We start from the raw sequence: 12488 nt of genomic DNA, 5'->3' as shown, positions 1-12488 counted from the left end.
ATGTAATATATAGGTTTCACACCTAGTATTTTTTATAGTAGATAATAGAAGAGAAAAAGATCTTCATTTATTATAGTAGAAGAGAAGATGGTTCCATAAATAAAGTGGTATTATTATTGTATAAATCAATAAAAAAAAATCATATAAATAAGTATATTTAGAATTTGATGGGCATTATTTAACAAGAAACCTATCTAAAACTTTATATTTTAGTTTTAAAACCCCCCAAAGAGGTTTACTCGTCATCAAAGACTTTTTCTTCCAATATTCAATTCCCCCGCTTTCGTCTTCCTCTATATCCCTCGTCCCTTTCCATTTGGATATTCTCTCCGGCATCCACCGGTTTCTATCGTATCTCCTAATTTCACAGGTACTCGATTTCATCTTTTGCTTGAACTTTTAGGTTTAGATTTCAACTTTATCTTATTACGATCGGTTCCGATGTCATAATACAAGTTTCAGTTATACGATACAATCATCGTTTTATCCATTCCACTTCTGTTACGCTTCTTGATTCCCGTTTTGTAATTCATGTAAGTTTTGTTACTTCTCTTCGTTTTTTCTCGTGGGTTTTGCTTCAATTTACTTAATGGGTATCTGTTTGCTGAGAATGAATAAGAAAAGCAGAAAGCTTTTTCGTATATTATTATAATTTATCTGTTCGTGATGTTTTCTTGGTTGGTTAACTAATCCTTGATTTGGTGGAGTCGTTGTGGAATAAATTTCCTAATTTAGATAGTTACTCTGATGATGGTAGCACTTAGAAGTTAGAAGTCAATACTAACACTTAGTTGATAAATCATCATCTCATTTTCTTCATCTCAATTTCTGGTGTTCAATTCATTTGGGTTTTGTTACTTTTCTAATTATTAAACAGTTTACCCTAATCTTCATGTTTTCTTGCATAATCGAAGCTTGCAGAGTCGAACATGTCAGGGCTCAAGAAACCTCATCTCCACAAACCTCGATTCCCAAGTCAACCCACATCCAATCCATTCGATTCTGACGATGAAATCGACAAAAAATCAACCCTAAAACCATCAAAAAAACCCTCTTCCGAACCTTCAATAACCCCAAATTCAAAAACCAGTCTTTTCGATGACAATGAAATTAAAGGGGCCTCGAATTCATCTGGGTATGCATCAAGAAACAAATACAAAAACGATTTCATCGATTCTGGTGGTGTAGATAACCAAAGTGTCCAAGAATTGGAACATTACGCTGCGTATAAAGCTGAAGAAACTACAAAGTCTGTGCATAGTGCATTAAAAATCGCAGAAGATATTAGAGAAAGTGCCACTAACACCATGCTCACCTTACATCAACAAGGTGAACAGATTAACAGAACCCACAATGCTGCAGCAAATATCGAGCAAGATCTCAGTAGGGTATGTTCTTTTTATGATCCAAAAATGGTCAAATGTTATTTCCACCAAATCTTTATTTATTTATTTTCGTTCATTTTTTTTAGGGAGAGAAGCTATTGGGAAGTCTTGGAGGCATTTTTTCTAGGACTTGGAAGCCGAAAAAGGGTCAGACTATAAGAGGTCCTACAAGCATCAGAGGTAATTAATTATTATTTTTTTAAATTTGATTATTGTTTTCATGAATAATTTGTAAAGTTGGTTGCTTTATTGAGTTTTGATTATCTATTAACAGATGATCCTGATAGAAGAAAGGGTAACCATTTGGAGCAAAGAGAAAAATTGGGACTTACAACAACTCCAAATAAGGGAGCTTCGCGTTCGAGGGTCCCACTTCCTGAATCCGCTGATGCAATGCAGAAAGTTGAGGTATCATTTAACACTAAATGACTAATATACCCCCCTTCTCATGAAATGACTAATTTACCCCTTCCTCTATCTTAGTATGAAAAGGAGAAGCAGGATGATGGGCTCTCTGAGTTGAGTAACATATTGGGTGAACTGAAGGAAATGGCTGTTGACATGGGTTCTGAAATTGAAAGGTTCGTGTTATATATAATATGAGTTTTCTCATTTATGATTGGAAAAATACTTGATTTTTTATTTTTTGAATTTTGTAGGCAAGATAAAGCCCTTAATCCTCTTCAAGATGATGTTGATGAGATCAATTTCAGAGTAAGAGGTGCCAATCAACGAACTCGACGACTTCTTGGAAAATAATTGAATTTGTTTGAATGAATTTGGTTATATTTCTATATTTTTATTGAAAAATATAGAAAACATTGTCTCCTTACTACTTCCCTTTTATTTGTTATGTAGAGGATTGTTTACCTTACAGTTTTCCAATTAACTTTTTATAGGTTTTATATATGTCTTTTCAATGTGATGATGATATATTAAATGATCATAATCACTTAAGATAGTGTTACAAAAAGTTATCTTCCAAACTCTTTTTTACACTTGCAACTAATAATGTACATATACATACAAATAAAAGTTAACACACCACAAATGTCAAGGTACAAACAACAATGCATCATGAACAACCTGGTGCATCAAAGTTTGGAAACTTCAAAAACTTGATAGACAAAGGAGCAATAGAAATCTTAGAATCAACCTTCACGAAATTCGGTTTAAAACATGGTATATCTCCATTTTCATTCAACTTTAATGGAACTCCATTCAAAAGCATTGTTTTACTTGTTATATCTCCATGTTGTGGGGTTAAATGGTACTCTTCTCGTGTCAAATTTTCATCCGTTGATTTCAATCCAACCCATGAAACCGTTTTCTTGAGATCATCAACAAATGATGCTTTCTTTCTTGAAGTCTTTATATGCAAATTCATGTTCATGATGTTGTGAACATCAAGTTTGAAGTTTGTTTGGTTGCTTAGATTGATCAAAAGCACAGTTATTCCTCTCTGATCAGATCACAAACAATTTATTATCAACATTCGGTTTATTAATAAAGTTTAATACATAAACATAAACATGAACTTACTTTTCCTTTTGAACAATGTGCATAAGTGCGCAAATGTGGTGGAACATTCACTCTTTCAACATCAAGAACTCCTGAACCCATAAGTCGATCCCAAAGAAGAGCACTTCACATCAAGATTGTCATTTTAGACAAAATTCATATAATCTTTTTGAAAAAATTAAAGATTTTTACCTGTAGTAATCAGGGTTAGGTATGAATGTTGTTCTATTGAGGAGACCATAATTTCCACCAATTAATGTTTGTCTGCAATATACTTTTGTGTGATACTTAGCTGCCATTGCTAACTGATCCAAGTACCTATAAATATTACATTCTTTAAAAGCTTTGACTTTACAATTAAAAAAATGTGAGAAAATGAATGAGAATTTGTTGTATGATTACCAAAAGCTATTAACAAAAGTGTCTGAAACATGAAGACCGCCACTATTGTAGGCCCCACCGGATTCCCCGACCCAAGAAGAAGCCCATGGGCCATCCGTTTTAATAGTTTCATGAAGAGCATTAAATGTGACAGATGCTCGACTCAAAAAATGAGGGTCTAGAATCTTCTTTACCAAATTCGGATCAACACCTGTTGACTTTAGAAAGTCAAAGATAATACTTTCTGGAGTCGAATTAAACTTATATTCTTTTGGTTTTTTTAATCGATGAAATGTCGATCTTGTACTATTTTTTGTGTAGTGAAATGGGTTGTTTGTCTTTTTGAATAAAGAAAATGATTATTGTCAATCTTGAAGTTAAAAAGAATAAGAGAGTTGACATTAGAAAGTCAAACCTGGGCCTAGATTGTAGATATGGTGTGTCATGACATTGACAATTTCTGAACCTGAAACTTGAAGCAGCTTGGAAAACCATTGTTTATCAAAGAAGCCTCCTGGTGCTACGAGTAATGGTTTTGGTTGGAATTTGGTGTATGAATTGTCGATTATACCCCTGAGTTCAATTACATCGCTTGCATACTGCTCAGCATCCACCATTGCACCAATACCCTTGCCACTTAACTCATTTCCTACATCAATCAACAAGAGAATTCATCATTATGATGCATATCACCTTTTTGTTTTCCTTTTTCTGATAGTTAAAACAAAAAAAAAATCACTTTAGTTTATAAAATTATAACTATCTACAAGATTATACCAAATTCCCATGAATCTATCTGATACCCCTTGGAAACAGTATACTTTATGAAATCACGGGCATTGTTATAATTCCAATCTCCTCCCCATACTCCTTTTGTAACTTGGTGTCTTCCATGGAGTGCATTCAAGCCAAATGTCACAAGTGCTCTATATTAAACATGTTTGTTGATGAAGGGTATTTTAGATATTTAACTAATAGTCAAACATTGCATTTATTTTGATATATGAAACAAAAAGGTAAAAGGTAAAAGGTAAAAACTTACCTTGTCTTGTTGAAGAATTGATTCAATTCATCCCATCTACTCATATTAAGACACCCTTTAGAGAACCCAAATAGTCCCCCTTTCATTTTTTTAAAAGGGTGGCAAGGACCCGTGAAATTACCTATGTTGTATAATACTTGATCTTGTAAGGAACCTCCAACTCGTATTCTCATGCACTTAAAAGCTGTTGATGCCATTAAAAAGATATTATTTTTTTTGTAAAACTTGAAAGAATTAGGTGTTAAGTTGTGAGACGAAATGATACATTATCAGATAGTAAGTTGTGGGACTGAATGTCACATCATCAGTCAGTAAGTTGACAGACTGAATGTTACATCATCCATTGTGGGATTTAATGCGACATCATCACAGCAGTCAGTAAGTTGGGGGATTGAATGTCATAAAAAAGAAAATTATTTCTAGTAAAACATGAAAGAATCAATTCTTAAGGTGGGACCGAATGTTACATCATTAGTTTTGGGACCGAATGTCGCATCATCAGTTGTGGGACCTAATGTTACATCATCAATTATGGAACCTAATGCCACATCATCGATTAGTAAGTTGAGAGACTAAATGACACACCATCTAAGGTGATGGACTTAATTATTATGTAATTATTTATAGTAAAAACTATAAGAATAAATTATTAAGTTGAGGGACTCAATGTCACATCGACCGAACGCCACATCATCAACTAGTAAGTCATGAGACTGAATGTCATGAAAAAAGAAATCAATTTTAGTAAAACTTAGGTGGTGTTTGTTTTTTTAAAGACAAAATGTCTGTAGTCTGCGGACCACATCTATAGGCATCTGCAGTAGAAGATGTGAGCCAAAAATCTGCAGTCTGCAAAAAGAAAGACTGTTTGTTTTTTCAAATCTGCAGGCTGCTAAAACAAATTGAAACCTAAATAAATTGATTTTTTTTAAAGTTAAAAGACTTTTTCAATAATTCTAATATAAAATCATTGTAATTTAATAATACAACCACCTTATTTTCAATATATATAACAAATAAATTGTCCATTTTATGAAGAAAAAAAAATACATTAGTAAAATACTTTGATAAGTTTTGTAATATATTTAACCTTTTTAGTTATTGCTATAAAAAGTCATTGGTTAAATATGTGTAAAGTTTTTTAAAATATGAATACCAAAAAATTATGTGAACAAATAAAAAGTTTATTAAGCTAAAATCATTAAAATAATATAATTGCAAAGTGTTCACATGGCAAATGAATAAAAAAATAATTATTGCACACATGAATTTTTTTTTCAATTTATATTCATTTTGCTGACAATTAATCGAAATGGTTGTTTTTTTTTGTCTTAAGGATTAGTGGAAGAGTTAAGAAGAGACTAGAAGACATAGGTCCAGATCTGCACCAAAAAACGACACGCAGATCTGTTTAGGTCTACTGTCTTCTAAAAAACAAACATCTTCAAAGTCCAAAAGTCTGCACTCCGTCAGCAAGGCGCAGTTTGAAAAAAAATAAACAAACACCACCTTATTGACTTATACTACAAGACTCAATAAACAAAAGTTGGCACTCAAAAAACCCAATAAAAACAAACCTTGAACCGCTTTCGTTAGAAAAGGATGAGATAAATCCTGAGAATATAAAAATAAGAATAAATTAAGATATTGAAAAGCATCCGACATCATAAAAAGCACTTTAAGAACATGCTTACAAGATTTAAAGCAGATGAAGATCCCCATGGGCAATGGTGGTAGTCACACTTAGTATTTGGCCACCAATCAATAGTAGCACAAATGTAATTTGGATCCGTATGAGCCATAGGTAAACTCCCATTGATCACTAGATGCCCCTCTTCCACATTTTGTGCCAAAATCGCAGAAATTGATGATAGAAACAGAAAAAATGAAGTCCAAAACTCCATTGATGGATAATGGATTAACCAAAAGCTTAGCTTAGCTTAGCCTGTTAGAGATTATGATTACAAGTGAGAGATAATTAAAAAGTAAAAACCCATTTTTTTTCTTGTTTGCGATATCTTCTCCGCTACTTAAACCCTAAAAGTAAAAGCAAAGTCATGACGCCATTAATTCTTAACTTAGACGAAAGAAACTACTTAAATCAAAAAATTCAGATTCCGGTGTATGAATTAGAAGTCTTCTAAACAACAATCGTCAACAATGAAAACTCCATAACACCAAAATCAATGAAATTTATACTGAATAAATGACTTTCAAGAAGAAAAAAAGTAAACCAGTAATTCGCCAAATGCGGATTACAAAATCTAACGTTTCAATAACATTCAAAAAAGATGAAAAACCCAGATATATAAACAAACCTCGAAGTGATTTGAGGCAGCTGCTTGGTTTATGCGGGATTGTTACTTAATTAGGATTTTTTTCTCTGTTTCATAGCCGTTTCATATGGAGCCGATTCGATTAGTCTGTTTTAGGGAAATGGGCTGATAAAGTTGAGCTTGATTTGTGTTTTAGGGTTGGCTGAGCTGTTTACCAACTCATTATTTGAGATGAATTCATGGTTGAACGGTGATAAACACATGAATTTGGTGAGATTTCAACTTTCAAGGAGAAGGTGGCGGGATGAAGACAAAGTTGATGGCGCAGTTCTCTATTTATTTTTTCATACTCCCGTTATTTTACTAAAATTGGGTGCAAGGATGGAATAAGAGTATCCAAATACTTTTTTATTTACATTTTTATAATCCATGGTTAATTTATAACACATAATTTATAATTTATAATACATCAGATCCTTATTATAAAATTAATTAAAATTTTATATTAAAAAAATTAAAATTATTAATCGATTATTTTAAATAAATTATTACTTAAGATGTATTTTTTAGTTATATTAAATTATAATTGTTGATTTAAATAAATACGTAAAGTTATATCACCTTATAATCTGTGTTAATTATATTTTATTTTGTAATCTAATGTTATTAATTTAATATAACTAGAGTGAGAAAATTTAAAATTTAAAATAAAGAATCAATTAATAATTTAATGTAATTAGAGTACAAAAATTAAAATTTGAAATGGATAATCAATTATTAATTTAATGTAATTACAATGAAAATTTAAAATTTAAAATTTAAAATGGATAATTAATAGATTGATAAGTGACATGATAGGTGATCTACTCTAATAAATAAAAGTTTTTTTTGCCATATGTCACTCTCTCATTAACTTAGACATATGTCATTTTTTGCTATTTTTAAAAAAATGTTTTTTCTATTTGTCATTTTCTTATTTTATTTATCTTTTCTTATTTAACACATCATATTTACACCTCATCTTAATAGTTGCCTTAATTGAAAAATAACCAATAAATTACAATATTACAACTCATATATTAATTAACTTGTTTCCTTTTAATTTTAATTTTAAATTTTAAATTTCAAATCTAAAATTTTAAATTTAAACAAATTTTTGTTTAAACTTTCATATTTAATTTTTTGTTTTATCCAACACGTATAATATACGGGTCTCACAACTAGTATATAATATTAATGAGAAGTTCTAATAGTATGACACTTGTCAATAGGAAAATAAATCTATTCTTTTATTAGAATATAGATGGATTAGTTTTAAAAAAACATCATATATATATATATATATATATATATATATATATATATATATATATATATATATATATATCAAAGGGCTTCTACCCCAACGGTATCCGATGTGCCCTCCTTGAAGCTGAGGGTTCAAGTCCCGTTGTGAACATAGGTGAATTTTAGAAATAGTTTAGGAGTATGTTAGATTTGTTGTTTCAAAAAAAATATATTTATTAGTTTTAAAAAAGCATCATAAATGGTTATTATGGTTTTTTTAGATTTGAAGTTTAGTCCTCATGGTTTAAAAAAATTATAGATTATAACCTCCCAATTTTCACGCCTAAAAATTTCATTTAAATTAAGTGGTTTGTAAAACATTGTAGTAAAACATCATCCAATCGTATCATTTCATAAAACATATCTCTTTGTCTGAAAACCCAAGACATGAAAATAATAATAATGCCAGAGTACAATCCCAGAACATCTCATAATGCGGAATACCAAAGTGTGTGTGTATGATGTGCTGCTACCGCGCCAGCTCCTTCCCCATTCGATGAAGAGGTACCTGAAACCAAAACTGAAAAATGTAAGCACGAAGCTTAGTGAGTTCCCCCATCGTACCACAAACCATACAATCACATAGCATACATACTGTCGGGCAATTCTGGGGTGCCCGACCTACCCGATACGACCATTCTGGGGTGCCAACCTACCCGTGTCAAGCCATTCTGGGGTGCTGACCTACCCGTCGGTCCTAACAACCGACCCTCGGGGACTATTCCACCCCTACTGCTACTATCACATATATCATAACATAAACATACTATCAGACATATTTGGGGTGTCCGAACTACACTTCGGTCCTAACAACCGAACTTGGGGACTATTCCCCTCCTACTACCACTATCACATATAACATATCATGCCAGCATATAACATATCATCACATATTGTCAGACATATTTGGGGTGTCTGACCTACCCTTCGGTCCTAACAACCGAACTCTACTACTATCACATATAACATATCATGCCAGCGTATAACGTATCAGGTAGTAGCAACCCTAGATGATATCACAAAGACAATCATCTAACATACAACTCCTACTGGTGGGCCGACATTGTGGCCGTAGACCCACCGCTGCTGGAAAGTAACTCACCTGCACTGCTAGACTTCTTGCTGATACCCTTCTAACTGCTATCAGACACTCTCGAACTGCTGCTCCAAAAACTCCCCGATCTACTAATACCAAATATAACACTTAGTCTAACTGTCCTCCAAAAGTCAACTAAGTCAACTCTGTCAAAGTCAAAGTCCTAGTCAAAGTCAACCCTCCAGACTGACTCTACTCGCCGAGTCAGCCCGTTGACTCGTCGAGTCCTTATATTCTGAAACTCTCATAATGCGACTCAACTCGCCGAGTCACCCCAAGACTCGTCGAGTTCTACGATCTCCGAGTCCCATCCTGCTCAACTCACCGAGTCACCTTCTGACTCACTGATTCGAGGCTTAACCAGAAAAGATTTGAGGTTCTGCGACCAGACTCGCTGAGTCCAAGAACAGACTCGCCGAGTCCAAGGCAATCTTCAACAGACTCACCGAGTTGTTCTTCCAACTCGCCGAGGTCATGCTCATGTTCATACAACTCGCCGAGTACACCCATGTGACTCGTCGAGTCTCTTCAGTTCTTAATGCATACAGTGGCTTTTCGAGCCATGCAGGGGCTCAAATCCATAGATCCATTCCTCTAGAGCCTAACCCCATGTAAAGTGGCAAACTTTACGTGTAACCAAGGAGTTATAGGCTTAGAACACTCTAGGGCTAGAGTTTGTAACAAAGGGCCTTCACTAACAACTTATTGGCCTAAACTTTATGACTTTCTGGGTTATTACCAACCTAGATCTGAGGTAGCAACCTCAGATCTACTCAAAACTCGAAATAGATCTCATCCATACTCAAAATGCCCAAAACTCAAACATAAGATAGATCTAGATGCACATAAGCCCAAACTACAAACTATTACCTCAAATGAAAGCTCCAACTGAAGTAAATCCCGGATCTACACCACTCCTTTGCAGTAAAGCCCTTGATCTTCAAGCCCCCTCTCCAAGACTTTCTCCTCCAAGGCTCTATTCTCTCAAATAACGAAGGCTCACTCAATTCTAGGGTTTCTGGAACTCAAAAGGGGAGTAAAGAGGTTGAGGGTGGGTTATAATGTGCTTTATATAGGGCACAACCTCTGGGATTAGGGTTTTTCTCGCCCAGACCAGACTCGCCGAGTCCACTCGCTGACTGGTGGTTGTCGAGGCCAACACAAATAATAACCCTAAATATTACACACTAAAATAGTGTATAGTGGTAAAGGGATCGAATCCACGGAGATTGGTTCAATTTATAACTCTATGAAAAATCTCTTTGTAAAAATACTTGTAAAATGACAATAAAAATAAAATGGGGGGTTTTGTTGTTTTGAAATAGTTGAAACAAACTAGAATTAACTATGATTTAAATAGACAAATGCAACAAAAATAAGAGTTTGATGTAAAATCAATAAGGGATAGATGGTTGACTTAAAGTTTCCTCACTTTGACTTTTGATGAACATATCATTAGAATCCAATGGTGCAATACTTTGATTTAAATCCTTAATTTGGCTATAGTAATCCAAGGAGCTTGAGATTACCTAGACTTTTCTTAATTGTTGAAATGGCTAGAGAAGCTCATAACAATTTCCTTAGTCAAAGTCACTAATTCCAAATAGCATGTAATTAGTGAAAGTCAACTAGCATTAAGAACCAAAAAGTCACCAAATCCAAGAGGGGTCAAATGCTTTCACCACCATGTTGGAGGAAATGTTTTTATGATTGTGTGAAGCAAAAACAACACAAAAATCATTTGTTGCTTGCTAATTTGAGGATCCTTTACTTAATCAAGAAATTAGCCAACTAATCACCACAAACACATTTAAACTCATGAACTAAAACATATAAGTAGTGATAAGATGTTAAAACACAAAACATTCCCATAAAGATTTAAGAACATGTTCATGGGTTCTTCAACATTCAACAAAAGTTCAAAGGATTAACCAAAAGTCAACCAAGATTAGTTTAGCCAAGCATGGCTAAACTCAAAGAAACAAAGTTAGAGAAAATTGTACCAAACATTAAGCAAGAATCAAGATGTAAAAATATGATGTTCTTCAAGTGTTCTTGGCCTTCAAAAGTCTTCAAAACTCCAGAGAGAATCTTCAAAAATCGGATGTCCAAGAGTCCCCAAAAGATGGGCACCAACCTTCCTCAAATAGCCTTCCAAATGGATTTCCGAAATTACCCCTGCAGAACCTTGCGCGACCCGCGTGCTGCTGCGCGGGTGGGTTGCGCGGGTGGTGCCTGACATGGGCTTCTTTGAGATTTTGGGCCTCCAAAGCATATCCCACTAGCCCAGATCGAATCCAATCACCTCCTAGCCCATTTTCTTCAAGTTTTTCTTCATTTTAAGCCCAATTTGACCTCTCCACATCCTCCAAAGCTCGTGCACTCTCCCAATTAATAATCTACGTATGCCCGCATCTTGCAAATTTAAAGTTTATTTCTCTCCAAACCTTCAAATAACCATCAAGCTCGCTCCATGCACCATCTCCACAATCACCAAGCCTAACATCCTTTTTGCTTATCAAATCTCATCGCTTCCCATACTCCCGAACACTCCCGCTCCGCTAGACCCGAAAACCTGCAATTATGCTCACAAGATTCGAAAGTACCCGAAATAGTCATAAAATAACAAAATGGAAAATATGCATGGAAATTATCTAAATTATGAATGAAATATGCTAAAATAAACTATAAAAAGAAGTAAACAAAACTAACTATCAAATCACCCCAAGCTTAAACCTTACTTGTCCTCAAGTAAGACAAGACTAAAATGAACTTGGGATGAACTATCCTAGAGAAAATAAAAAGAATGGATAGAGCCGCAGAACCTGATCACCGTTAGTCAACATGGTCAAAATTGATCTTGCTATTACCCCACGAATTTTTCATCCGATGACAATGGTACCATAAACCACAGCCAGGATAACTCCTTCAGGTGAGTAAGGAGGGATGAGCAGTCGCAGCCTCAATGGAACATGCATACAATGAAGAATATCTGTAGTAGGGAGAAAACAGCTGGATGGGCTCGGGTGGAGCTCTTCTTTAAGTGTACACTCTGATCTCACGTTTGCCGGTTTCTCTCATGTGTAACTAGGTTTAATCGCTCGGGCACCGTTGTAGGAATCGGTTCACTTGGTGTTGGCCCAAACCTCCCGTAGTATCCGACTCGACAGTCTCCCTAACATCACCAATTTGCGAAAAACAACTCGATCTATATACAATAAAACATACCTAAATAAATGAATATCAAACGCCGGGTGACCAAAGTGTTGGAAGAATTAGTTCAATAATTGAACCGGTCACCCTTCTCAGATTTCTGCAGCTGGGAATTTGCCTGCCCCTTTTTTTTGTTTTTTTTTTTGGGTACTTGAAGGTAATGTAATAACAACCCTTTTGACTCAGAATTTGGTTCCTAAAGTGTGTAAGTGGAACCGAAAGGGTAG

The 12488-nt window shown here is 34.3% G+C and overlaps 2 protein-coding genes across 4 annotated transcripts; one reads left to right on the top strand and one right to left on the bottom strand.

Annotated features, from left to right (window-relative positions):
• The first annotated feature begins 230 nt into the window (after window positions 1-230).
• Window positions 231-2307, top strand: LOC145103169 (SNAP25 homologous protein SNAP33-like). 2 transcript variants are annotated; one of them, XM_079040725.1, is made up of 7 exons: window positions 231-370; window positions 457-533; window positions 915-1388; window positions 1472-1565; window positions 1660-1793; window positions 1869-1966; window positions 2045-2307. In XM_079040725.1, exons 3-7 carry the CDS (start codon window positions 930-932, stop codon window positions 2142-2144), a joined length of 885 nt encoding a protein of 294 aa, XP_078896851.1. In that variant the 5' UTR covers window positions 231-370; window positions 457-533; window positions 915-929; the 3' UTR covers window positions 2145-2307. The 2 variants fall into 2 exon arrangements, with proteins under 2 accessions (XP_078896851.1, XP_078896850.1); XM_079040724.1 differs by lacking the exon at window positions 457-533.
• A 42-nt stretch (window positions 2308-2349) lies between these two features.
• On the bottom strand, window positions 2350-6928 carry LOC145103168 (heparanase-like protein 1). 2 transcript variants are annotated; one of them, XM_079040723.1, is made up of 10 exons: window positions 6648-6928; window positions 6024-6366; window positions 5907-5943; window positions 4330-4513; window positions 4065-4213; window positions 3703-3936; window positions 3309-3498; window positions 3099-3224; window positions 2928-3030; window positions 2350-2847 (listed from the first exon to the last, which is right to left on the bottom strand). In XM_079040723.1, the coding sequence occupies exons 2-10, from the start codon at window positions 6231-6233 to the stop codon at window positions 2461-2463; spliced, it is 1620 nt and encodes a 539-aa protein (XP_078896849.1). In that variant the 5' UTR covers window positions 6234-6366; window positions 6648-6928; the 3' UTR covers window positions 2350-2460. The 2 variants fall into 2 exon arrangements, with proteins under 2 accessions (XP_078896849.1, XP_078896848.1); XM_079040722.1 differs by having other exon boundaries at window positions 6024-6274.
• Window positions 6929-12488: the final 5560 nt, after the last annotated feature.

The sequence above is a fragment of the Lactuca serriola genome, chromosome 4 (genome assembly GCF_051521515.1).
Source record: "Lactuca serriola cultivar US96UC23 chromosome 4, Lser_US96UC23_V15, whole genome shotgun sequence".
Lineage (NCBI taxonomy): Eukaryota > Viridiplantae > Streptophyta > Magnoliopsida > Asterales > Asteraceae > Lactuca > Lactuca serriola.
The sequence above is the reverse complement of the archived record's forward strand: the minus strand, read 5'-3'. Positions and strand labels throughout refer to the sequence as shown.